Below are 26,154 nucleotides of genomic sequence, written 5' to 3' on the forward strand. Positions count from 1 at the left end.
CAAGTTATCCAAGTTAATCTTTTGATTTAGTCTTGAAAAATCCTTACAAAATGCGTTTACTTGCAATTTTAATTCTTGCTCTTGTTGCCTACTCTGTTTCAGGAGCCACTCTTGCATCCCAAAACAAGTTGGCCAATGGTGCCACCAAAAATAATTCAGGTAAGTGTATAAGATCAGTTTTACAGTTAATCAATGTTCAGTGTTTCAATTTCGAATTTAATGGTCGATATTTTCCTTCAGAAAATTTTCGCATGGAATACCATATTTATCATTTTTATCATTTTTTATTCACTTTCTATTCTGTTTCAGGTGCAAACTCTGTATCGCAAGTCACTGATGAAATTGAGAATGAAACAAGTACCGCCATCACTGTTGAAGAAACTGAGTCTGAAAAGATTGAAAGATTGCTAAAGGAGATTCAAGAGCTTTTGGCAAATGTAACAGCAAACCAAGAACCTCGACCTCCAGTCAAACCTGTCTTACCTCCAATGGTCTTACCTAAACCTCCATGCCACAAACCTATTCCACCATTCAATTTACCTCGACCACCCTTCGGTTTACCTCGTCCTCCATTTGGCTTACCACGACCTCCATTCCAACCAGCTCCATTCTACGGACCAAGCACATTCTCTGGATTCGGATCTCAAGGTGTTATTACTCACCATGAACATTTTGGCGGACGATTCGGTAATAATCAAAGATTTGGTTTTCGACAAAACTGGTGATTTAAGTGCAACAAAATGTATTACATTGGATTACTAACCTCAATCCCATTATCTAAATCAATAAACTAACTATTACACAGTAACATTAATATTGACATTTACTTAAACTTCATTATACATCTTGACCCCAGCGAATTTCAATATTGACATTCATAAATCAACGTATTTTGCCATATAGAATATCAGAAACTAAATCGTCAAATTGATCGGTAACCCACGAGAATGAATATTGCTTGATTATTCCTCTTGATGTGACGATATAAAATATTAGCTGACTAGATGGATGCCACGCTATCAAATCCAAACGCTTATTGAATACCAATGATAATTTCTCATGGTGTAGAGAAAGATGATGTCTTGGTTTCGATAACAATTACTTTTTGTATACACTCAGAATGATCAGCATGTAAATCTTTCTCCACTAATGTGTCAAAAAATCTGGTAAACAGGAAAAGTTTATCTTTCTTAGAGATCAAAGAGATGCATTCTTGATCAGGGCTTGAAACAACAGCCGCAATCCCATTTTCAACCGCACCAACGCAATTTACTTCTTTCGAGTCAAATGAATATGTGAGAATGATTCCATTGTCAAAGTAAATATTTAAAACGTCATTCTCAATAAAAAGTTCAACGTACACAGAGTAAGACTCCTCAACCTTTTCATTATCAATACTTGTGATGTTTTCGACCTAATATTTGAAAAATAGAAGAACTGTCAGAAAAAGATAACAATTGAAAATTATGAAAGCATCAGATACTTACATGTCCAGATTTTTGATCAATTGAAATCAAACGATTTGATTTAGTCACAGCATAAATAACATTACGAAATGAGTCGACAGTGAAACAATCTAAGCCACCACATAAATTTTCATCGTTTATTTCACGAAAATCTTTAAGCTTTAAATTTTCCATGATTTTGTTTAAAAAAATTAGTTATTAACATACAATTGAAAGGCCAACCAATTGAGCAATAAACAAGCGACAATAATAGGTAAAGAAGATGGTATCAGAAGCAAGTAATAAACTATGTCCATAGTCTAAACTACATAATAATCAGACATAGTGGTCAGTACAACGAGTCTAGGAATATTAATAAAAAATTTACTGCCCAAAATGATAACAAAGATGGCCAACTACTTTAAAAGTAAACAGAGGACATCAATTTTTTTCAATCTCATGAGCTATTGGAATTAGTGCCACTGATTCTTTGATTCTTCTCAACAATTTTTTGGATCGCTTGATTTTGGCTATTGGTCTTTGATCTTAAATATTTCAAGAATGCTAACACTAACAGTAATCATTCGTTGCTCAATCTGTAGATTTTATTATTGGCTATAATATATCGAAAAGAAAATAATGGAAATTTTACAGAAATTAAAGTCATAAAATTATTCAATGAAATTACTAAAAATTGAATGTGAATGAGCACGAGCTTGCTACAAAGGTTACAATTTGTGTACAATCTATTGGTAAACCAGATCTAAATGATTCACAGTTGTAAATTAGAAAGAATTGTCACGTCGTGGTAAGTCGTAAGAAGTCCTCGCCTTTATTCACTTAATTTAAAGATAATAGCCATTCACAAGCTTAAAAAACGTAATTCTCGTCTTAAATTCAGCTTTCCTGAATTCAATGATGCAAATGGTGCAATTTCATGTTTACAATGCATTACTGATTCGGAAATGATATCTGAGTTGTAAAAAATGATTCATAATTACTAGATGATCTTAATATAACTGACTGGGCTGTATAACAAAGGTAATGGTTTTTAACTCTTGAATATTTTACTATCAATGGATCGCTCTAATAGTAATTTCATTGAATAATTTCATGAATTTATCATTTATACCTGGTTTACCAATAGATTGTCCATTATTTTCTTTTGGATTACTCTGCCTGTACATCTGACATCTGACGTAAAAAGGTTTATTCATCACGAATCTTGGTGCTGTTAAGCAAAACAATTTTACTTTCAGGTACATTTGGTTACATTTGGCATAAATGCAGTACAAAAATATGCTGAAAATGCTTTTTCGGTATGTCGATCATAGTTTTTGACATCATTTCCGATCATTTGATTGCTAAATCAATTTCGACTTTATCTATGACTTCTGCATAACCAGAAATCTTATATTTTGTGTATATATATAACACTTTTAACTTGTTTCAATCATTAACACTATAAGTTATCCAAGTTAAACATTTGATTCAATCTCGAAAAATCCTTACAAAATGCGTTTATTTACCGTTTTAATTCTTGCTCTTGTTGTCTACTCTGTTTCAGGAGCCAATCTTGGATCGCAAAACAAGTTGTCTAAAGGTAGTGGTACCAAAACTAATTCAGGTAAGAGTTTAAGATCATTTTTATACTATAGCAGTGTTTTCAATCTCGAATAAAAGTTAAATGTTATTCCTGGATAATTGGCTTTTTGAAATCTTATAAGTAATTTATAATTTTTATTTTTTCCTTCATTATCTACTTTGTTTCAGGTGTAAAGTCTGTGTCACAAGACAAGTCGAAAAATGATGCTGATGAAAGTGAAAGTGAAAAAAGCAGCAACACCATTGTTGAAAAATATGAAACTGGAAAGATTGAAAGATTGCTAGCAGAGATCCAAGAGCTTTTGGCAAACGCAGAAGAAGGGCATGAATCTGAACCTTCAAAGGACAAACCAAAACCTCAAATGAACAAACCTAAACCTTCAATGAGCAAACCTAAACCTCCATGTTACAAACCTCACCCAAGATTCGGCTTTCCTTCCCACCCTTCGGCTTCCCACGGCCACCATTCTAACTAGTTTCATTATGGATTATGACCATTCCCTGGATTCGACCCTCAAAATTCTGTCACACAACATGTACATGAACGATTCGATGGCAATCCAGGATTTGATATTTGACGAAAGTGGTGATTTATAATAAGTGTAACTAGATGTATTACATTGAGTTGCTTTTACAAATCAATAAACTAACTAAATTTTGACGACTGCAATTTTAAATTTATGAAATTCAATCGACATAATTATGAATTATCATACCGAAAGGAAAAGACAAATATTTCGAACATCATCTTTCCCGATTTCAGTGATAACATTGTTTCACTGAACTTTAAAACACTCATTTTGACTTGAGTTAGCGTTACTAACTTTTATGCCAATATGAAACATCAATGCTTTCAAGTTCGTGTATGAATGCCGCATTTGGATAGATGGTTTAATTGCCGTATTACTTACATTAATCTCAATTTCGGCATCAGATTCTGACTCTTCTTCAGATGTTTTATAGATGAAAAGTTTACCCACACAGTTATAAATACCAAATATTTGTGAGCGTTAAAAAACCACTTCATTTATGGGATTATCAAATATTATTGAATAGGCAGACATTGGTGGAGGGATGCTAACAAACTTGAAAGGTGTAAATTGAACTTTACATCCATCAATAACAGCAACTAAATCGTCGAATCAATCAGTAACCCACGAGAATGAATATTGCTTGATTGTGACGATATAAAATATTAGCTGACTAGATGGATCCCATGCTATCAAATCCAAACAGTGTTCTCGTTTTCAGAGGAAGTATAATTAAATTGTTGTAACTCATTTTTTATCGATAGTACGTATTTGTGATGCACAATTTCATGAGGTTTTACGAATAAGTAAAGAAATATCTTTTTTAATAGAGGACCCAATTGAAGTTCAATTATTGAACTACGCAAATGTTGGCAAAAATCTTATGTTTCTAAAAAGCCAATAGATGGCAGTTCAATACCATAGTCTAAAATCATTGTTATTGTTGGTCCAAATTTAATCTTTAAACAAGATTCGTTAACTAATTTTTGTTTTAAGATATTTGCTCATCATAATTAAGTTTATAGATTTTGCTTTCGCAATTGAATTCGAGAACATAAATCAAAAGTTACTTCAAATTTCAAATTTTATGGATCCTTCTAAACTCTTCATTTCTGTCAATTTTACATTGAAAAACATAACAAACATAACAAATCCATTTTACATTCAATCTGGTCTATTCCAAACCTGATCAGCTAATTGTAAAATCCTAGCGCTCTCTTGAGATGAGAAATTCATGTTTAATTTCCAATTTTCAGTCAACAAACATCACCATGAAGAAGATGAAAAACTGCTCAAGATACCCAATTTAATGAACATTATTGTGTTATCTTTTACATTCACAAATTGATATTCAACTCAAAAGACTCATACAAAACCTCGCCATTTTTACTTCAATTATACTTTTAACCATTCAATAACTATTAAAATGATTAATTTTGTATCAAAATATAATTATAACCATTGAAACCATTGCTCGAAATTTAAAAATTGAAGTTTCTCCAGTAAAATTCAATAATTTAAACAAAGGTTCATTATGCGAAAATTGATTTGAGCCTGAAAAACAAAATGAAATACATTAAAACAAATCTTTACATATCGCAAGCCATATAATTATCTTTACAAGCTGATTAATCATTTAGATGAGTCGCTTAATCAGTATTTTAATTAGAAGCATATTTTGTGTGTTCATAAACTCAATGAAAGCAAAAGTTTAACTTTAAACCAGTAAAGAGCCTCAATGAATAAAAAAGGTAACCAAAGCACGTAAAAGGAAATCCTATTCCAAGACAATCTATTATTATTACCAGATAATAAATTGTTGAAAGGCGGTTACTATTATTTATTTAAAAATGATAAACAAACATTGGACAAGGTTTAAGGTTACAATTTACTAATTCAATAGGATAATTATTTCTTTATTAATGCATTTAAAATGAGAGAATCGCGAATCACGCAAATTTTGATTTAACGTCAAAAAATGAACCAAGTTCCGTTTTCATCTTGTGCTCATTGTCAACTTGAAAGTTTAGGTTGAGAAACAATTTAAGAGCCGATATTGGTAAGCAAATTGTTAATCAATTGTCAATTTGATTGAGCTGATTCAATTTGAAGCTCTCATGAATATGAATGAAGATAGGATGAAAAAATTCTGGTAAACACTTGAAGAGTCAACCAGATTTTACTGTAAGCATGAATATGATCAATAGGAGAGTGAAGGAGGAGGATGATAACATTTTTGGGAAAACTGTTATTCTGAGCATTCTCAGGGTGAACATGATGATGATTCAGATGCTAAACCCAAATTTGATGGAAAAATTTTCCGTTTCAATCAACTGTTTAAACTTGAAATTATTCATTGAAATTGGGTTAAGTCATTTGGTTAAACAGTCAAACTTGAAAAATGATTTCTGGTTTGATGAGTGCTGGGATTGAGCTTTTGATTTGACCGTTTTTTGCGCTCAAACTGTCAAAGTCAAAGTGTAATCAATATAACATCTTTTGGGAGGAGATTAATTAAGCAACTAATATAAAGTTAAATCAAAAGGAATGTTAAAAATTTACAGAAAAGTATTAGTTATTAGTTAATAACAAGCTTCTTGTTCATAGCAAAGGCAAGTTGAAGGGAAATGGCGAAATAACAGGGAGAAATGAAGCCCAGCCCGGAATCAAATTGATGGAAGATACGATTGATGATCCTGAAGATGATCAAGATGATTAAGAGAAGCAAGATATTGAACCAGAGTGTAAAGAGTCAATGAAGTAAAATAAGACTGGAATTGAGTTGAGAAAGCAAATTAAAGGGAGTTTTTTTCTTCTTCTTCTTCATCTTCTTCTTCTGTTCAAGGTGTAAATATTGAACATTATTTTTGGAGCTTTTAAAAAACTTGCAGATAAATGGATGAAGAAGAAGGCAAAATGAAGAAGGAAGATGATGGAAGCTTTACTTTCTTCTTGTTGAGATGAAACAAAAAGGTTACTGGTTACGCCTCATGTAGGCTGATACCAACCACCCTCCTCATCTTACCTCTCTTCTGGTGTAATGTAACGCACAATGGTATTTATTTCAATAAAAAATAGTCAATCATCATCAGTATCATCAACCAGAGAAGATTTAATTGTCTTTTCAAGATCAGGTTAAGTCTTTTATTTTCAGACTCTACAGTCCAACCTTTAATTAATCATTTTACACCTTAAGGGTAGACATGATTTACTAATAAATAGATCAAAGGAGATCATTTTAAATTTAATTAACTTTTAAAAACAAAGTCCAATAGCCATTTCAAGGGATCACAATTAGTAAATTGGTTTAGACTCTATTGTGTAAGGTGAAACAATGTGAAAGCTAAAGTGTTTCATTATTCAAATCAACTTTAATTGGAAATTTCAAGCTCATTTTCACAGTTTGTCCGTTTAAAGTTGCAAGAAATGTTTTCCAATTTTTCAAGTTCTGTGACTTTATCAACTTTTTGTATCAACATCAAATTGTTAGAAGAAAATTCTTGTGACTTTACAATAGTCTTGGATGTTAACCAAATTGTATTCTGATTCATTCGTTTTGATTGTATTTAGGATCTCAAGTTGTATCAATCATTTGAATGGAATGACCTGGGAGTGAAAATTATCAACAGAAAAATTGTTAGATTTCAAGAAAAGTCCATAAAAATTTTGAGAAAATTATTCTTCAAACTGCATTTTTCGATCTTTTCGGTGAATTTTAACTTTGGTGAGTCTGAAAATACCATGATTTGTTGGTGATTGGCAGTTGAAAAGAAGACAATGGATTTAGTGTCAAATTATGATTAATTTACACAAATATTTTATTTGCCCAGAACAATTTACCTTTACCAAGATTGTTTACTTTTAATGTTTTCATAAGAAAAATGAAATTGAGAAAAGGTTTTCCAATTAATTGCTCTGTCATCATTTAAGAAATTCATGATTGATTAGGATAAATTGCAAGCCCAAACGATGAACAACAAGATGAAGTAAACAACAACAACAAGGTAAGAAGAAAGAAGAAAATTAAATGAAAAATTGTTGAAATGAGCAATTAGAATGAAAAGAAACAAAAAAGGAGCAAATTTTCACAAGGATAAGGCACAAGACAAGGCAAGAGTCGATGCTGAAGATGGCATCGACTAGGATTGAAAATAAACAGCCAAGTCGAGTCAATGACATGTAAAGTTGGCTCAAAGTGAAAGCTCTTGTTTGATTGATGATTAAAAGATATTCAATTAGTGAACAATAATCATTAATCGAAATGTAATTAATACCATTAGATGAGCGAAATAAAATGAAAAATGAAGAAGGCAAAGATGTGAAGGTGAAGTTGAAGGTGAAGATTGCGAAGAAGAAGAAGAAAAAAAGAGAAGAAAAAAGCTAAACAAAAATGCAATATTTTGCCCCAAATGTTTGCAATTTAAACAGGATATATGAGAAATGCGATAATAATCCTTATAAGATTAACCATAGATGCTGTTAATAATAATAATAGTTAACAGCCAAGCCCTTTACATGGGCGGAGGAGCTTCAGGGCTTAGAGGGTTGCAAGTTAAAAAAAGGATGATCAACATGATGATGATGATGATGAGGATGTAATGTGATGCTTCAAAATTTATGATCACCAGAATCATGGAATGAAGTGCGTAAGAACACCCAGGTTAAGATGTTGAAGAAACACTGAGAGACAAGAAAAGATGGAAAAAAGGATAAACCGTCAAAAGTAAATATATTTTTCTTTCTTTCTTTCTTCTTCTTCTTCTTCTTCCAATATTCAGTTTAATGAAGCCTCAGGGTAAATTCAGAGCAATGAGAATCAGTTGTTAACCAAACCCGAAAAATTGCATCCTCCAATATAAATGAACCTTTTATCATAATCAGCTTTTAGTATCACCTTCACTTTTCAACTTGTATGAACAGCTATTAATTATACTTAGATTACTAGGCGAATTGATTGGAAACAATTAAGGCATGTTAAGAGAGAGAAAAGGTAAATGAATCAAGGACCAACAATTAATTGATTCACAAATTTCAAGTTCAATTTGAATCACTGTTTGTTTCCCCTGTAACTCATCCAGAACCATTCAGCAAATGATATTGTTTAAACATTTCAAGTGTTTCCAACTGAATTACATTAATCAATTGTTCAATGATGACATTTTACCTTATTTTTTCCTTTCTTTTCTCCAATCAATTAATGAGCCAGAAATTAATCAACCTTTAAAGAGAAGAAGAAGAAGAAGAAATGTAATTAATTTCAAATTTAATTGATTCAGATTGAAGATGAAAATTGAAGTAAATTGAAGTAAATGTTTAACCGCAACCGAACAAGAAAAAGTTAATTGTTGCCTTTCAATTATACGCTGATAAATCAGGATTGAGTATTCAACATTTTAATGTGTGTTCCATGAGAAGTTGCAGGTAAAAAAATGATTCTTGATTTATTGGCTTATGAACAAGGGTAAAAGCTAATGAATGGGTAAAGGGCTTCAAAGAAAGCAAAACAAAAGGTAATGTGAAAAGGTTTTGCAGTTCAGGGAAAGTGATAACTTGCCGTTAACTTAACTGGCCTAATAGATGATTAAAGTAACGTTCAAGTAACGAATCAAGTAAAACATCTTTCAGCTTCGGCTTCTCTTTTTCTGGCCATCTTTCCACTTCTCTAAGACAAATAACTAGGAAAACCTTAAATTGCATTATTGATTGATGGTTCAATTGTTTTCATTGGAAATGGATTGGTTAAAAGGAAAAAAAGGCCAAAAAAAGATGGACATTTTTTTTCTTGTTACCACGATGAAACATCCTGAAATGGCCATTTACAATTGAAGGGCAAGAATTGAGATAATTGATTCTTGAACATAAATTTAAATTCCATGGATCAAAGGTGTTCCAATTTGCTCATCTGTTGCACTTCATGATAAATTGACATTGATTCTTGACGCTTTTTTCAAATGGATTCAAGTGTGCGTTTAATTGTCTGTGCAACATTTAATGTTACTTTGGGTCTTAACATCTTAAATGGCGTTTAACTGCTTGATTAATCAAGAAGGTAAAAGTTGCTTTTCTTCACATTATCCAATTGTTTCCAATACAATATCATTTTGTAGTCTTTCATTGAATCGTTTCATGGTTTGATTATCTGTTGATTGCATTAAGTTAATAGTAAAATAGATTGAAATTTTTCTTTGATAATATAAAGTGTTATTCAGTGTTTTCAGCCTTTACAAGATAATCTAATAACATTGATTTTGATGTAACCAGCAGTACAAAACACAACAATCATGATCGAGTTGCCATCGTCCTGTAATCATTTTTTCCAATCACTTTTTCTTAGATGATAATCCAGCTCCAGCATTGAATTTAAATAGTATTATATCGCCATCTTCAACCACATAACCACGTCCTTGTTGACGATATTTACCGGCCGACTAAACACAAATTAAACGATAAAGAAAGCGATTAATTAGAGATTTGATGAGAAAAGGAAGCAAAAATGAACGTTAATTTTAAATGATTGATGAACAAATATCATTCCAAGCTTATTCCAATATGAAACCAATGTTTAGAGTTTACCTGATTATGGATCTAATTTGATTGAGTTAATCTTAAAGATTTAACATTAACTTAATCAACACCTTATGTAAGCATCAAATCTGATATGTACATATAATTTGGTGAAAGCCAATAATTGGTGGTGATTATGTTTATTTAATTGACCACTGGTGAGAGTAAATTGGAAATTTGTTGTTTCTCTCTCTTCTTCTGGCTGATGATGATTGTGATGAAGATGATAATGATAAGGGAAAAGAAACACATCAAATTTGTTGAGCATTTAGTGGCAACAAATAAGGCTCCAGTTTAATAGTAAAGGTATAAGCGGTTAAGGAATAAGGTAGTAAATAAACCTAAGATGTTATTATTTTACGTGAAAATTATAATCATCAGCATTATCATTACCATTATGATTATTATTATTATAACCATTATTATTATCATTATCATTATTAACATTATTATCAGGTTTACCTGTAAATTCATCATCATTTAAGAGGTGCCAATACCTTCTTCATCAGCTTTTACCATCAACTGTTCATCAGGCAAACACACACAAGTAATAAACAAAAGTGTTGTTCAACAGTCAAATAGCTGTAAATTTACTTTACACTGTTCAACCTAATTGAGTGAAAAGATAATACTAACACATTTTCAAGTCACAATCAGCACCTAATCATCATTGAGTTTCAGTTCAATCATGATAAAGTCACGATTAATTGAGATTCTAATGGTTAAAATTGGCTTTAAAATTAAGATGAATCTTTGTTAACATCTAAAATGATCATCATTGAGTGAGTCAATCAGATGAGTGGATGATGGATCATCCAGAAAAAAAGTAGAACTGGAAAATTAGTTTCAAGAGGGAAAAGTGAACCTCTGTGAAGACGAAAGGATGCAAAAGGCAAACATCGAGATTCACTTTTTTCTTCTTCTTTTTTTTTACCTTCTCTTCTTGTTCATCATTTCAGTGAGGGTGGGAGTGGTTGTCAATAATATTATGGAAAAGTTGATGAAAGTAGATACAATTTTGAACAAGTAGCCTTTTTGGATGGAAAACAGGTAAACACAAGAAAAACAACAACAAACAGGCTTATTGTTTAGTTGTAATATGATGGAGTAATAAGTAAACATGATTATGATGAAAGTAAAGGTATAAAAAGCAACTGAGCCTAGGTCAGTTAAGATCTGCTATTAGGATCGTGTTCAATTCATTCGTTACGCCTTCATTGGCTAAACAATGATTACCTTGAAAAAACAAATACCTAAATAAATAAAAAGGTAAAAATTCAACTTTCCTTTTCTGCAAACTCTACTTTTCAACCAACAATAGTTTATTATTATAACCAATTTTTGCACTGTTCAATTCATCAAAAAAGATCAAAAGATTCAACTAGAGATTTGCTTTTCTCATAGAAACTAAAAATTTTTTACTAGATTTGCATCTTGTGTTCATTTGATTCATTAAAAGATAAATTTTACGAAAACTCAGAATTCATTGACCATGGGAATTGAAAGAATTTTATAAAATTTCAAGAAACTCGTGAAAGGACAAGCTTGGAAAACTTTGATATTTTGAAAATGTTTAAATTGGTTTACCTTGCAAGCAGCTTCTGAACCTTCTTGTTTGAAATCGTCAAATTTCATTACTTCAGCCATGATGAAACCCTTTTCGAAATCGGTGTGAATTCTTCCAGCAGCTTGAGGTGCTTTAAATCCTTTCTGTAGACAAAATGGTAAATGTTAGATTCGATATTCAAATGTTGAGAAAATAAAATACCTGAATTGTCCAGGCTTTCACTTCATCAGCTCCAGCAGTGAAGAAGTAGCACAACTGCAAAGCTTTATAACCAGTTACGATGATCTTGTCCAGTGCACTGAAAAGAAACAATTGATTAGTAAAAAAGTCATCAAATTAATAAAGTTTATTCAATAATCATTTCGAAATCGTAAAGTTAAAAAATCGAAAAATGTTCAACTTTATTTCCTTTCTTTATTGATTGGAAATTCTATTGCTTTTCAAGTTTTCATGAACTGAAGAAACAAATGCATTCCTTTTCAATAAATGAGAATTCAAATTATTCTGTTAAGCATTACAGAGAATCAGAATTGATACAGAGCAATTGTTAGCTTCTAATCGGCAATGAATCGATGAAAAAGCGTTGAAATTGGCCAAAATTGCCTATTGAATCGCAAGCAATTTTATGAAAAGTGAAACCATTGAAAGTGAAAATGAAGAAAATTGAATTATTTTTTGAAAGTTTTTTTCAAAAAAGTATAAGAAAGTAAACTTGAAAATGATGATAATGGGTGAACAATCAAGGATAAAATATAAAACGTGATAAAGGTGATGATGAATGAAGTTGAAAGATAAGTTTAAAATTATGATTACATTGTCCAATAGGTTTGAAGATAATTTTTCATTCAATTTACAAACACGATTTTGGTGTAAAGTATAAATAAGGTGAAAAGAGGCCAAAATTAACATCAAGATATGTAATATAATATACAGGCTCATCATTCTCATCATTATCAGCATCATTTTTTTTGCATCTTGGTGCAAAATCTGACAACATCTTGGCGATTTAGTTGCAAGTCTAACCCAAAAGAAAAAGTTCCATAAGCAAACTTTCAATGTTATATAATTACAGGTTACCCTGGGGTGGCTTGAATGGCGAAAGAAGCAAAAAAAGCAGAGAAACATAAATTAATCATCTTATTCTTTGTGATATAAAAAAAGAGCGAAAATGTTATAAAAAGAAAAATACTAAATAATGAAAGTGATGCTGATGATGTTGATGATGATATTAAAAAGTTGATATCAACCAGAAATAAAAGAGAGCAAATTTACCATCAAATCGCAAGTTGCATTCATCTTGGAATCGGTGACTTTGTCAATGTTTACACGCGTTGATAACTTTTTCATTGCAATCAAAAGATGAATATGATGGTGAAAGGAAACAATTATCAACAGATTTGTTAACACCATCAATTTAATACTAGTTAATCTCGTCATCAGTGTCAACTTTAACCATTCATTTTTTCCTCATTTTTTACAACATGCTTCATCAGATTAAGATTAAGATTTTGTGTAATGATTGGTATTTCAACAGGGAAAAGTGGCATTCACATGATATGCTAAAAAATTGAACGTAAGACTGACTCTTGGCTCTTCCCTCATCATCCCTCATCAGCCTCTTTATGGTCCATTGGCATCAACACTTGGCCCCTTTGCAAAGTAACCATTAATAGAAATGTTATTCAATTGTTATAGAGACCAGATTAACAGGATTAAGCGAGAGAGAGAGTGATGACTTGATGAAGATCAGCTTGTGTCCCTATTATCACCTCATGGTATTAAAAAAAAGTATCGTTATTGTTGCAATAATGATGACAAAAGAGGATTAAAAGATGGTGATGAGGATGAGGATGGTTAAACTCATCTTGGCAACACTCGACTTGAAAGAGCAAAAATGAGTTGACAAAAGCAATCAACATTTTGGACATTTCGGCTTCTTCAATATTCACATTTGCCCCCTTTTTGTTCACTACATTATCCTCCTCTTTTGAGACAAAAATAAGCATCCATTGTGACTGAACATTTTAGTGATCAAGAACCAACAGATATAATTCGGGTTAAGTACAACAAAATAAAGAGCAACTTGCGAGCAAAATGTTTTTTTTACTCTCGCCCGAACAACAAAACGGCTTAAAAACTCTTGGATTAACCTTAACTGACAAAAGACAAAGAAACCCGTGAGAAGGTAAAAGTCAACGTTTATGTTTTAACGGCAACAGTAAAAGTTGACGATTGTTGATTGACAAGCATGGATAATCATTTTGTAAATTGGTTAACCAATACTCAATGGATATTGTTGTTATTAATGCTATTATTGATATTGTTTTGGCACAGGAATGAGGATAACAAAGGGAAAAGGCGCGCAAAGCAAGCTTCATGTCAAACTCATTTTGTATCTAAAGATTCGTAGGTTAACCTGAAATCCTGGATTCACAAGTTTGGGTAATTGCAAGAAAACCAAGTTTAAAGGGAAATTTTTTCATCAAAATTTGTAAATTGTAGCCTTTAAAATTGACTGTAATCATTGAACGGAAAAACAAATCATTTAAACTAATCTTTACAAATAACAATGAATTTATCATTTGTGGGAATCATTGTTTTGAGAAATGATATTTTCAAATATCTTATTGACCATCTTCATTGAAATGTTTAGTCAAGAGTAAATTTAAGGGAAAATTGAAAAGGATAATTTGAGTTTACAATCAATGGAAATTTAATTTTCAATTGATTTGAATTTGTTTCAGGGAAAATTGATTCCATTTTTGATTTCTTTTATTCAAATGGTAACTGCATTTTGTTGGATAAATGATAATTTACTCTATAAATGGTTTATTGTTTTTCCTCTTATTTTTTCAATGATAATAATGAATCCAAGTGATCATCAGAATTATCATCAACATCATCATCACCAGGCACCAGTAAGAATGGTTGAAACAAGGGACAGAGAAAGCAAATGGGAGATTAAAGCAATTTGGGTGAAAGAAGAAGACAGAGGAAGATAAAAATGAATTGAAGAGGCAAATGGAAATGGCAATGTGAAGATGGAAAAGAAGTAAAAAGGTTTCAAAAGCATGGGAAAAGCATGAAAACAGCAGAAACATGATGATTGGTAAAGAGAAAGAGAGAATCAAGAGAAGAGCCTTTCATCTCTACTTTTGGTGGTTTCATTTGAATGCATCTAGAAGTGACAAGCTTCATTTCTCCAACTTAATAATAGGGTTTGTCTGTATAGGATCCGAAGAGATGATGATTCTATGGAAGAAGAAGAAGAAGAGGAAAAGACGACAGACAGCGAAAAGACTTCTGTAAAAATTAGCAGAAGAACAAATATGATGATAATGAAAGGAGCAAAAGTTGGGTTCAAATGGAGTGTTCATTTAGTGCCAATGATGATCAAGAATCATCTTGATTCCAATGGAAAAAGGTTTTCTCTCGTTGTTGTTGTGAGACAACAAAATAAGAGTGAAAAACAAGAACCAATTCAAGTATTAAATGATTGGTACAAAGGAAATGGAAGATGAAAAGACAGACATCATCATCATTATCATCATGAGCAACATTCAATGGTGAGCGTACAGAGGGGCGAGAGTTTAATCGCTCTCTTTTTACTCTTCTTCATCAACTCGTTACAAGTCTTTGCGTCTTCTCCTGACTATCATTAAAACTAATTTTGTTTTATTGGTTATTATGAACCAGAGTAAAACAACATTCAAATTGGCCTGGTTATTTCAGAGGATAAGGACTACGCCCGTTAACCTTCATCAATCACGGACTATTGCTTTTGTATTCAATGTAACCAAAGAAGAAGAAAAAAAAGAGAGAAGAGAAAAAATTATCATCAAGAAGATGAGGAATATTTTTGATGATAATGATGATGAAAAATATGTTCATTTAATGAAAGACAGTTGGACAGTTTGCAGATTAATGGCATTATTATAGGGAAATATGAAAAGACAAATAGTCGACTTTATCTCATTATGTTGGTCAAGATTCAATTTCAACTGAATCATCATTGAAATGGTTTGAAAGATGAGAAATCAAAGTAAAACAGATTTCTTCTTCATATCAAATTAACTCGACATTATTTTGGATCCAAATAATTACTATTATAATACAATATTCAATAGGTTTGATTCAACTGCAAAAGACAGGACTTCATTTTTTTTCTTGCTTTTTTTCTTGTTTACCTCGGTGGGTTGAATATTGAACGACCACTAGAAATGGTCACTTATTCAAGCATAAGAATGGTTGAGACGATTGTCAATCACACAATTGTCAGTCATTTCAGGAAAATTTTGTGTTGAAGCGCTCAGTCTGAGAAAAAAGCAATTCTAGTGTTTTCATGAAAACTGCAACTGTTGATGAAACTTAATTTCAACTAATTGTCAATGAAAATGTTAACAAATTTGAAAGCAAATGGCGATAGAAATGATTTCAATTGAATATCTATAAATATGTATAATGTAATGATATGGTAAAAACAATGGATGGAAAGATCCATGCAAATCAACAGAGCATGGCTAAATCATCTCATCAAATACAGAGCATTTTGTGTATACTTGGTTGATCAAGCTGGACAATCAAATGAAAACGGAAACCTGCAACCGGAAAAAGCATCAACTTTGCGTTTGTCTAATTAATACATTCATTTGGTAATTGATATCTTTAACCGTTTTAACATTAGTTTAACAGTCAGTTTCATGTAAAGATACAATAGCAGGAAGAAAATTAAAATTAAACAAATATTTTATCATGTTGATGAATATTGAAAAGTGTGAAAAGGTAAGCCATTTGCATGAAAAGTTCAGAAAAACTATCAAAGATTTTCAGCATTTAACAGTTAATTGCGATTCATGTTTTGCTCTTTGAATGAACATTTCGATGAAAAGTTTTCCTTTGATTGAATTTTTTGCTGAAATTTCCCTCCAAGTCTAATGGATGCATTTGATTGGTTCAGACTTTTGCTTGTGCGTGTTATTGAAGATGAATAATGATAAAATTCTGGACATTTTTTTCTCGTATAAATCATCTAACAATTGAACAACACTATTAGCATAATGTCATTGATAAGGAAACTCGATTGGATTTGGTTGACCTCAACAGATTTGTTGGTAATGTTTGGTGTTCGCACTCGTCAACCGTTAACCTGTAAAGTACAGTTAAACTGAAGATGGATTGATGACAAGATGCTAATGAAAGTGACTCGGCAGGGAGTAAGTTTTATCATGATAATCATTGGCAGTACATAACCTGTGCAATCACTTTTTGGTACATTTTAGCAAAGTTAAAAGTCAAAACATTATCAATGAAAGTGACACTAAAAGAGATTGATTAAATTGAGTAAGAATGGGTGAGAGAAGCAAGATGAAGATGAAGATAAAAAAGGAGATGAAAAAAAGATAAATAAAAATGTAAAGACAGGAAAGACTGCAATGGGAGTGGCAAGTTTATCTTCATGATAAATGAATATTTTGCCAGAAAGAACAGAATGAAGAGAGAGAAAGAAATAGTAACCCGTAAAAATGAGCAAATCTTGTTGATGATAATGATGATGCAAATGATCATCTTCAAGTGTTTTTGACTGTGCAAAGGCGAAAAGGCTCAACATTATAATGAGACTAATCGATGAGCGTAAAGAGTAAAATTGTAATTGATAAATATTCTCAGTGTGAACATTAACATCATAAACAGATGAAGATGTAACCAGACAAGCAATGATATTCTTGGTAATCATTTATGGACAATTGAATCCATTTTTTGGTGTAAATTTTTCTCGATTTGCTGATCAATAAATTTCGATTTACCTTGTACATTTGTTTTCATCGAGAAATCTTTTCCTTTCATCGTCTGGCATTTCAACCAGTTTCATCTCCAGAGCACCACTAAAGGGTATAAGAACGGCTCCAGCATCATGAGCATCAATCCATTCCTTGATTTTGAGGAGCCTAAAGAGGTGAAGATTAACAATGTTAGTCAATAAAGCAAATAATTTGATCGTAAGTGATCAATGAAAGAATAAAATTTTCATCTTTTCGCCAATTTCAGTTTGCAATTGGAACCATAATTGTATATTGAATATTGTAATGTACCAACAATAACACGGAAATGTTTGACATATAAATTGAGAGAAACAAAAATAGCAACAAAGCCAGGAGAAGATGAAAAGATGATGAGAAGGTAAAAATGTATTTCTCTGTTTGTTTCTTTTTCTTTCTCCTTTCTCTGTCTATCCATGTCTTTCAATGTTTGAATATTAGTTAAATGATACAGCCTCTGGGTAAATGGGCATATGGTCAATACTAGGGTTAGATGTTATAATCAACCAAATAAAAAGTATCCAACAATCAGAGGAATGACTAAGATTAGTAACCGATAATTTAGTTTCAATCTGTGTTTATCAACATTGAAAAGAGCTAAAAATGGGAGGAAAGAGAATCCATATTAATATTGAATTAAATATTCATGTCTAAACACATAATGATAATAACGTGTAAAAGGTGAGCAAAAATGGTTTATTCAAACTTCAATATTTCCCAGTTTACCATAAAATTTTGTCGATCATTGAAACTGTTCAAAAAGTGAAATTCAAAAAGATTGTAGTTCGAAAATGAAAAAACGTTTGGATAATCGAGATTCAAAATTGCAAATGTCATGAAATAGGAAAAATTTGAAATAAACTCTGATCGAGAAAATTGAATTTTAAGGTTTACTTTCATTTTCGAGTGCAAATGATAAGTTGACAAGTTACCACAAAAAATCCTCTTTTTAAAACCCTATTAGACTTGAAATATGGAAAAATAATTAACTCTGAGATAATTGAAATTAAGGTCTACATTTTGTTTTGGTCAACCCAATGTATAGAACTGCTAATTATGATTAACAAGAAAGTCAATTAGAGAGAAAAGTATTGATAATAAATGGCGATAATGTTGACCGGTTCAACGAAATAATTATAGTTAGATGAGGAAAGAAGAAAGTTAATCCAATCTAATTAAAGGAGTATTTTGGCCAATATTACTGGGAGTGAGGTTCTCCCATTTTCATGATGAGGAGCCTATTATTTTAACAAGTCCATCGGAAAAAATCATTGACAAGGAAGAAGATGGCCGATGATCAGAAGAGAGAGGAAAAAAGGAAGGGTGAGAAAGAGAAGAAGAGAGAAGAGGAAAAGAAGAAGATGATGATTAGAGTTGAGGTCACAATCGATTGTATTATTTCTTGTTCTTGTTCGGGTTTCCAAAGAGGAATAAGGAAGAGTAAAAGATTCATACTATAATTATAAGTCTCTCAAACCTAGTATTTATTGGTATTACCTTTAACATCATTTGTTTGATTCTTCATCTTCCTTCGTTTCTCATTTCTTTTTGCATTCATTTTACACTCGTTTTTGGTGAAACTGGAAAAGGCAAAAACAACAAAAACTCACAACTATACAACTAAATTCAGGTAATCAACAAAAACTATTTCTTTCTGGTTCATTTTACACTAACATACTGATATCTTTGCTGCCAAATTTAGAGTCAAAAATCATTATAACTATTCATTGTAGTGTTAGTTTTTTTTGTGTTGTGTTTTCCTCTTTGACTTTGATGACTTTTACCTTTGGACGGTTTAACTCTTTAACAATTATCGAAGGAAAATAAAGGTTGGTCGACAAGAGATTACAGTCTGTACCGAGTGAATTGATACTTTAGAGGTGGTTAGGGAAGTGGTTACATGGACTGCCTTTGCGAGTGATGATGACCTTGCCTATTAACCTAAGGTAAATTATGCTCACTTCTAGGGTAATGAAGCTTTTCAAATCGTCGTCAATGAGACGCCTTCCAAAGGCCCTTTAGGCGCTAAACACACAGAGTACGAACAACGGAGTCTAGAGTAAAAACACAAACAGAGAAGAGGATCAAGTAACAAGTAATATTTAAACAAAAAGGACCCTAAAAGAAGAAGAAGAAGGAAGAGAAAATAATCAACTTGTCTTTTCATCGTATAAGATGGAACACTTTTAAAGGTTAAATTGAAACTTTTTTTTGCTATCAACACAAATGAGTTTTGACTGAGTAAAAAAATGAATCACTTGAGAGAAGAAAAGAGTAAGAGAAACAGAGAAAGTCTCACTTGAACTTCATGTTAACGTTTACATTAACTCCTCCTGGGATCACGCCCAATTACAAGGGACTAGTGACCTTTCCTTTGCTCTTCATCTTGACACTCTTTCAATTTATGCATATAACTTTATCGCCTTTCCTGTTTTTGTTTCTTCGTCTGGGAGGGGAAACTCAGATTAACACTGATATCAAAGTGGATCAAGATCAATGAGTAAATTAACAATATTAAAACTAATGGATCCATCAATGACTTTGTAAACATCATCAATAATTGATGTAACTTGATAACCATTTGTTGATTCTTTGGCTTAACCCATCGAGTCCCTTGCGATACATCATTAAAAGTCATATTCAACGCAAACTTGGCCGGAAAAGTTTAAGCTCAAAATGAAATCGACATTTGATTTTGATGCAAAATATTGAGAAAGCCAACAAACCATTTATTTTTCTTTCTAATGTAATCTTTTTCTGACAGATTAACCAGGTAAATCATTGGTTTTGAGGTGATGAAAAGATGCTTGTTAAGAACTTCAATCTGAAAAGAGAAGATGGAAAAAAGAGAGAATTAGATTAACACTGAAAAGGAATGTAAAATGTTTTTGTTACTTACATCGTTAGCGTCCCATTCACCAAAACGAACGTGTTTTTGTTCATCAACCAAAAGCTTTTTGATTTTCATCAGAACATCCTAATTAGAGACAAAAATGGTCCAAGTGGCGAGTTAAAAGCAATTGAAAAGATCAGTCAATAAGAGCATTGAAAGAGTTGAAAGAGATTTAAATTTTGATAACAAGACTCAAAATGTTACTTGAAGCACATTAAACGGTAGCTCACTTGAAACTCATTGAATGACTTTAAGTGATGTTGCACACTTTATCTGAAGAAGCTAACAGTTTATGTCAAAAGTGAAGTAAATCGTTGGTTATTAACAGGTAAAAATGGTTAACAATATTCCTCAACATGTCTTTCAATGTTACCAAGTTAAACAGTCAACAGCCACGAGACTTTCATCTTTTACCTGTCAGTTAATCATTTTTAACCTTTAAATTAAAATAACAAGAGAAACTGTAAAATGTATGAAACATGTGAACAAACTAAATTGGCCCGATACTCAAAATTATTGACTTTCATGGAGACTCTACTGAACAATGGTGGGTTGGAAGAGGGAAAAAGTATAAATTCTTTGTCTTGCCAATAATGACTTTCCAGGTAAGACAACATCATAATCAGTGTAAACTCGATAAAGGTAAAGTGAAGGAAAAACTTGACTTGGAGAAAAAATGTTTTCTCCAACTTACATGCTTCCTATTTGATGTCAGTTGGATCGACAATGTAACAATATATTAATAACAATATTACTTTGATATTTACTTCAAATAGTTAACAGGTATTAACTAAAATCTTTTTTTGCCAAACTTTGAAAATCTATTAACATTGCTTTTTGTTTAATGCAAGATATAATAATTTAATCACATCCATCATTTTTTACTTGCTCGTAACTCAATCAAACTTTGATTGCTATTTTACTTTTTTTAATAACAAGGTAAGCCTGAAAACTGGCAACAACAAGATGATGAAGATGAAGCAAAAACCAATTAAGGGGCAATCCGATCAAGACAATTATTTAGATAAAAATTTCAATTAGATTAAAAACTGATAAGAAAGTGAATCTAATTATCACAAAAATTTAATCTCAATAATGTCCACCGGGAAAAATTTTTTAATTGGCGACAGACGCATGTCCGAAATGTGGATAAAATTGGTTGATCGGATCTTTGTAAATTAGTGACGTCACAAATTATTGAAATTTTATCTTATCTTATCTTTACAAACATTTTTATCCTAATTTTCATTCACATTTCTTGTTGATCGGATTGCCCCTAAATTACCTTAGTTTTAAATACATTATTAGATGAATGAGTTTCTGGTTAATACACAGATTGTTATCAATGTAATAAAAAAGTTGCATAAAATGTAACCATGATTTACATGGAATCACGTTTCATCATTAACTTAATCAATTCAGTTGAAATCTTTGAAACTTACATATTCAGCTTTGTGAGTTTTATCACCACGAAGAACCGTTCGTTCCACTTGGGACAATCGAGATTCCAAGTATTCGACATCTTTGAGTCGAAGTTCTTCATTGATTATCTCGATATCGCGAACTGGATTAACATCACCTTCATAATGGATAACATCATCGTCCTCAAAGGCTCCTGTAAAAGGGTAAAAGAGTAAGAAAAATAAGGAAAAGTGTAAGACAAATGAAATGAAGAAGTCAATCAATCAATTTATCAATTGAAGTTGTGATCAACATGAAACATGTTCATTTGTTTTCATCATAGTGATCATTATAGTTTGGAAATGAATCCAATTGAAAGAAAATATTCAATGATTATTGATATGGAAACATGTATTATTAAAATTACTTTAGGAGCATAATAAGAGGGAGAAAAGTAAAAATGATGAAAATAATATGCAATTGAGAGTTTGGGTGAAAATGCAATAACAGAACAAAAAAGCATCTGAAAACAGAGGAAAATTTGGCGTAAAGTTTGCATAGTCAGAAACATCAGACTCAAGCATTATATTTTTAGCTTTACCTATCATCGAGATTCAAACAATTTTGATTGTTTCTTGACCGTAAAAAGAAGTCTTTTCCCTTTTTTTCAGATCTAGTCTATAATTTTGTTTGAAAAGTAAAAGTAGAGAGAAAAAAGTTAGAGCGAAATAGTCTAATAATGATATTTTTTTGTATGTTGGTGAAAAAAAAGATTGAAAACTAGCCTAGTATAAAGAAAGAGCAACATTTTTGATTGCATGATGACCTTTCAAGTCCAGGGTCAGTTTCAGTTGGTTCAATAGAAAGCATTTGCCATTTTTGCTCTTCAAACAGTCAGTCAGGCTTGAAGTAAAAATGACGATTGTAAGTGTGTTTGTGTGAGTGTGTTGAGAGTATCACTCAAGATTGACTTTCAACGTACCTAAGCGAAACGCCGTACAAAACAAATTAAACCATTTAACTGAACCTCTAATAAACGTTTACATCAACTTTTGATTTGCAACTTTTGATGAATGTCAATAAATTGATTTGTACAGAAGTTTGCAAAATGTTGATTAAGAATCAAGGTGTTTAAGTTGAATAATGGTTAAAATGAAAAATGTTGTCTTTTAATTTAACTTTTCATTTCAATTTTTTTATATTAAAAGATTGAATTATTTGAAAAAGTTGAAAAATTTATTTTGCTATTTGTGTTTGTCTTTATATTGTGTTTTGAGCTTGTTTTGAGTTTTGGCAATTTACTAATCACTTTGTACAACATTTTGTAAATTGCAAATTAACCACAATTGAGGTTAAATTGGTTAACATTAATTTGCTCTACTGATAAATGTAAGTTGTCTTGCCTTTTGCTTTCTCTCTCTCGGTTAATTGACTTGAAAACCACAACCTTAACATTGAATAAATCAGGGTTAATCATTGTACTAAACGGACAAAGGATAATCAGTTGAAGGTCACAATTAACCTGACCATACAGGTAACGGGAATCAAGCTATGATCAGGGTTTGCTAGGTATTAACCATTGTGGTTAAAAGGATACAATTTATGATAATCTTGCTTTTCAACTGAAAATTACAGGGTATCTTAAATATACACCTTGTTATCTATTTTTCTTACCTGACTTTCATCATTTTTATCATTATCATTCCTCCCTGATGCTTAGGGTCACCAAAATTATGTTAAAAGCTCATATAATTATGACCATCATTTTTAACAATCAACCAAACCACAAATAAATAACATGGTTAATTTGCTTCTTTCTTTTCCTTTTATCAGGCTTTTCTTTTGAGAATTTTGTTTCTCTTTTCTATCAATATTTTCAAGTGAAAATGAAACCCAAAATGTATGAAACATTTAAATAGATTCAGTGACAATTGGCTAGATTATTCAGAACGAGATAATCTAACAAAATTACAATCAATCATTCCTGTTGCCTCAAGTTGAGCTTGTAAATGAAGGTAAAAAGATGACAGCAACTGTGGCAACTGATAACACTAAAGTTACTTGTCAACGTCACTAAAAGTGTGAGTTGGACTAGAAAACAATTGAAATAAATTGGTTATTTGATTATTATCGGTGTTAGGGTTAAATGCAAGGTGTAAACAACTTACTGGAAAGGTGAAAAAGAGCATCACAAGCTTTAATATGGGAAAGAAAAGCATTTCCCAATCCTTTTCCTTCCGAAGCTCCCTTAACCAGACCGGCAATGTCAACCACATTTAAATAAGCTGGTACTTTGCTGGCTGGTTTAAAGTATTCACAAAGATAATCAAATCTAGCATCAGGAACGGGAACACGAGACTCGTTGGGGTCAATGGTACAGAAGGGAAAGTTTTCCGCTTTCACCTGAGAAGCGGTTAAAACATTGAAAAAAGTTGACTTTCCAACATTTGGCAGTCCAACAACACCACATTTAAGGTTAGTTCCCATACGACCGAGAAGCAATTGTTTAGGTTCTTCTTCCTTCTTTTTTGGTGGCATTTTTACCAAGTCAATCAACGATGGACACGAGACAATAAAAAAGGTAAATTACCAGAAATTGAGTTAAATTAGAAAGTAAAAAAGAAAGGTTAAACCAAGAAGACCAATTAACTAAATTAATTGATAAAGATCCACATGGAAAGGGAAAAAAGTTGATCCATCAGCTGTAACCAATTGCATCAACTTTGAGTGTCTCCATCTAGTGAATTTGAATGAGCGGCCAATTTAAAAGTAAATGAAGACAAAAATTGTTAATTGAATTGGAAAATTGAAAAAAAAAGAAAAGCAAATGAAAGCAAATGGTTCCAAGTCAATTGTTAATCAATTAAGACTGCAAAACCATCGATTAACTGAATAAATCAATGATCACATTTGATTCATTAAAAGTTCAACTTCAGTGTTGAAAGACTCATGACTATCATGATAATGTTCACGGTTAAATCAATCAACAATCAATTAACAAATGAATAATAGATTTGAAGAGAACCGGATAAACATGAAACACGATAAAATAACTGAGTAATCAATAATCAAAAGTCAAATCAAGTTGATCAATAATCAATCAATCAAGGCAAAACGATGAGAAAAAGAAGAAATGCTGAAAAATGCAAAATTGAATTGATGGCGAAACTTATCTTGACAATTGAACGACAAAACAATTTAGCAATTGTTGAAATGGAAATGTTTCCAATCAAGAAACTTGAACATCATCAATTAACGATTTAATCATTTCTTTCGTAGACTTTCCGTGATTTTAATCATCAGTGATCTTTTAAGGCCTAATTCATTGTTGGTCTTCCTTAATTGTCGCCCTCAACATCTTGTACCAATCAAACCATAACATTTGTACAATTGTCCTCTTAACCATTGTCTTGCAATTCATCAATTGTTCATTAACTTGTCAAACCTTTGATTAATCAAATCATTACAAAGTTTCAAAAATCATTTTCATTTGCTTTATAAACTGTTTTTTCATAAATTTTGCGCATTAAAAGTTTATTTTTACATTAAACAATTTTAAGGTTTGGCTGTTAATGAATATTGTTAACAGTGCTTGTTGATTCAACTTGCGATTAAACCTCAAGGCAATTAATTTTAATATTATTCTGAAAAATTTTCTTTCTTTTATTGGATGTTAAAGATTGAAGTTTTAATGAACAATTGATCAGTGTTTACCTTCAAGGTTATGCTTTGTTCATCACAATTGCAGTCAATGTGAAAGTTTGATAAACAGGATAAGATTTATTCGATTTCAATGAATTACAGTTCAATATTCAACTTTTGTCATTTCCAGTTTGGTGATTGTGTTATTTCATGGAAAATTTTGAAGCTAATTTATGCGAATGGATAATTTGATTAGCTAAAGTTGCGCTGAATGAGACTGTTTGATGAAATTATAACGATGAGGCGAAGTGAAGACTTATGTTTGAGTTTGAGTTTGAGTTTGAGTTTGAGTTTTTCTGAAATGTTATTGTTCTGCAAGTTTTGAAGTTGCTCAGTTTAGATGATCTGAGAGACGTTCATGATGAAACTTGATATAATCTTGAATATTTAGTCGAATAACAAAATCTGTGAATGGAAATGATCAGTGAAGGCGGAGTTGATCTTGTAATAAATGAATCAAAAGTTGATCAAGATTGATTGCGATTGAGGAGAAATTTGTTTTTGGTCGAATCATTCAATATGACGATTAAGATGGACAAGATGATGATGATGATGATGAGACTGATGATGATGCCCAAAGGTGTTTTAACGTTTTTCGTTGTTCTTGTAATACTAGTAAAACACAAAGTCA

General features: G+C 31.5%; 4 protein-coding genes across 4 annotated transcripts; 2 read left to right on the forward strand and 2 right to left on the reverse strand.

Annotated features, from left to right (window-relative positions):
* Positions 1-808, forward strand: LOC107367496 (uncharacterized). Its single transcript, XM_015935197.3, has 2 exons — positions 1-159; positions 310-808. Exons 1-2 carry the CDS (start codon positions 51-53, stop codon positions 723-725), a joined length of 525 nt encoding a protein of 174 aa, XP_015790683.2. The 5' UTR covers positions 1-50; the 3' UTR covers positions 726-808.
* Positions 809-1,042: 234 nt separating this feature from the next.
* Positions 1,043-1,876, reverse strand: LOC149094168 (elongator complex protein 1-like). Its single transcript, XM_089267197.1, has 2 exons — positions 1,488-1,876; positions 1,043-1,414 (listed from the first exon to the last, which is right to left on the reverse strand). The coding sequence occupies exons 1-2, from the start codon at positions 1,638-1,640 to the stop codon at positions 1,058-1,060; spliced, it is 510 nt and encodes a 169-aa protein (XP_089123323.1). The 5' UTR covers positions 1,641-1,876; the 3' UTR covers positions 1,043-1,057.
* Positions 1,877-2,911: 1,035 nt separating this feature from the next.
* Positions 2,912-3,720, forward strand: LOC107367449 (uncharacterized). Its single transcript, XM_015935143.3, has 2 exons — positions 2,912-3,072; positions 3,219-3,720. Exons 1-2 carry the CDS (start codon positions 2,961-2,963, stop codon positions 3,524-3,526), a joined length of 420 nt encoding a protein of 139 aa, XP_015790629.2. The 5' UTR covers positions 2,912-2,960; the 3' UTR covers positions 3,527-3,720.
* Positions 3,721-9,758: 6,038 nt separating this feature from the next.
* Positions 9,759-24,487, reverse strand: LOC107367518 (obg-like ATPase 1). The gene is made up of 8 exons (XM_089267198.1): positions 23,990-24,487; positions 21,863-22,035; positions 20,427-20,504; positions 20,254-20,351; positions 17,516-17,656; positions 11,913-12,009; positions 11,732-11,854; positions 9,759-10,008 (listed from the first exon to the last, which is right to left on the reverse strand). The coding sequence occupies exons 1-8, from the start codon at positions 24,357-24,359 to the stop codon at positions 9,901-9,903; spliced, it is 1,188 nt and encodes a 395-aa protein (XP_089123324.1). The 5' UTR covers positions 24,360-24,487; the 3' UTR covers positions 9,759-9,900.
* Between the last annotated feature and the right edge of the window lie 1,667 nt (positions 24,488-26,154).

This window comes from Tetranychus urticae, chromosome 2, assembly GCF_039701765.1.
Source record: "Tetranychus urticae isolate SD_2017Ah chromosome 2, NJAU_TeUrti_SD_1.0, whole genome shotgun sequence".
NCBI lineage: Eukaryota > Metazoa > Arthropoda > Arachnida > Trombidiformes > Tetranychidae > Tetranychus > Tetranychus urticae.

What these genes read in the sequence shown, in the direction of transcription:
- LOC149094168 (XM_089267197.1), bottom strand. Translation starts at nt 1,640, where the DNA reads ATGGAAAATTTAAAGCTTAAAGATTTTCGTGAAATAAACGATGAAAAT. An exon ending in TTGATCAAAAATCTGGACAT is followed by an intron (nt 1,415 to 1,487) that starts GTAAGTATCTGA and finishes TTCAAATATTAG; the next exon opens with GTCGAAAACATCACAAGTAT.
- LOC107367518 (XM_089267198.1), bottom strand. Translation starts at nt 24,359, where the DNA reads ATGCCACCAAAAAAGAAGGAAGAAGAACCTAAACAATTGCTTCTCGGT. An exon ending in GATGAAAACAAATGTACAAG is followed by an intron (nt 12,010 to 17,515) that starts GTAAATCGAAAT and finishes GTTTCTTTTCAG; the next exon opens with TGCACTGGACAAGATCATCG. An exon ending in GTTCAGAAGCTGCTTGCAAG is followed by an intron (nt 10,009 to 11,731) that starts GTAAACCAATTT and finishes ATTTGTGTTTAG; the next exon opens with TCGGCCGGTAAATATCGTCA.
- LOC107367449 (XM_015935143.3), top strand. Translation starts at nt 2,961, where the DNA reads ATGCGTTTATTTACCGTTTTAATTCTTGCTCTTGTTGTCTACTCTGTT. An exon ending in TGGTACCAAAACTAATTCAG is followed by an intron (nt 3,073 to 3,218) that starts GTAAGAGTTTAA and finishes ACTTTGTTTCAG; the next exon opens with GTGTAAAGTCTGTGTCACAA.
- LOC107367496 (XM_015935197.3), top strand. Translation starts at nt 51, where the DNA reads ATGCGTTTACTTGCAATTTTAATTCTTGCTCTTGTTGCCTACTCTGTT. An exon ending in TGCCACCAAAAATAATTCAG is followed by an intron (nt 160 to 309) that starts GTAAGTGTATAA and finishes ATTCTGTTTCAG; the next exon opens with GTGCAAACTCTGTATCGCAA.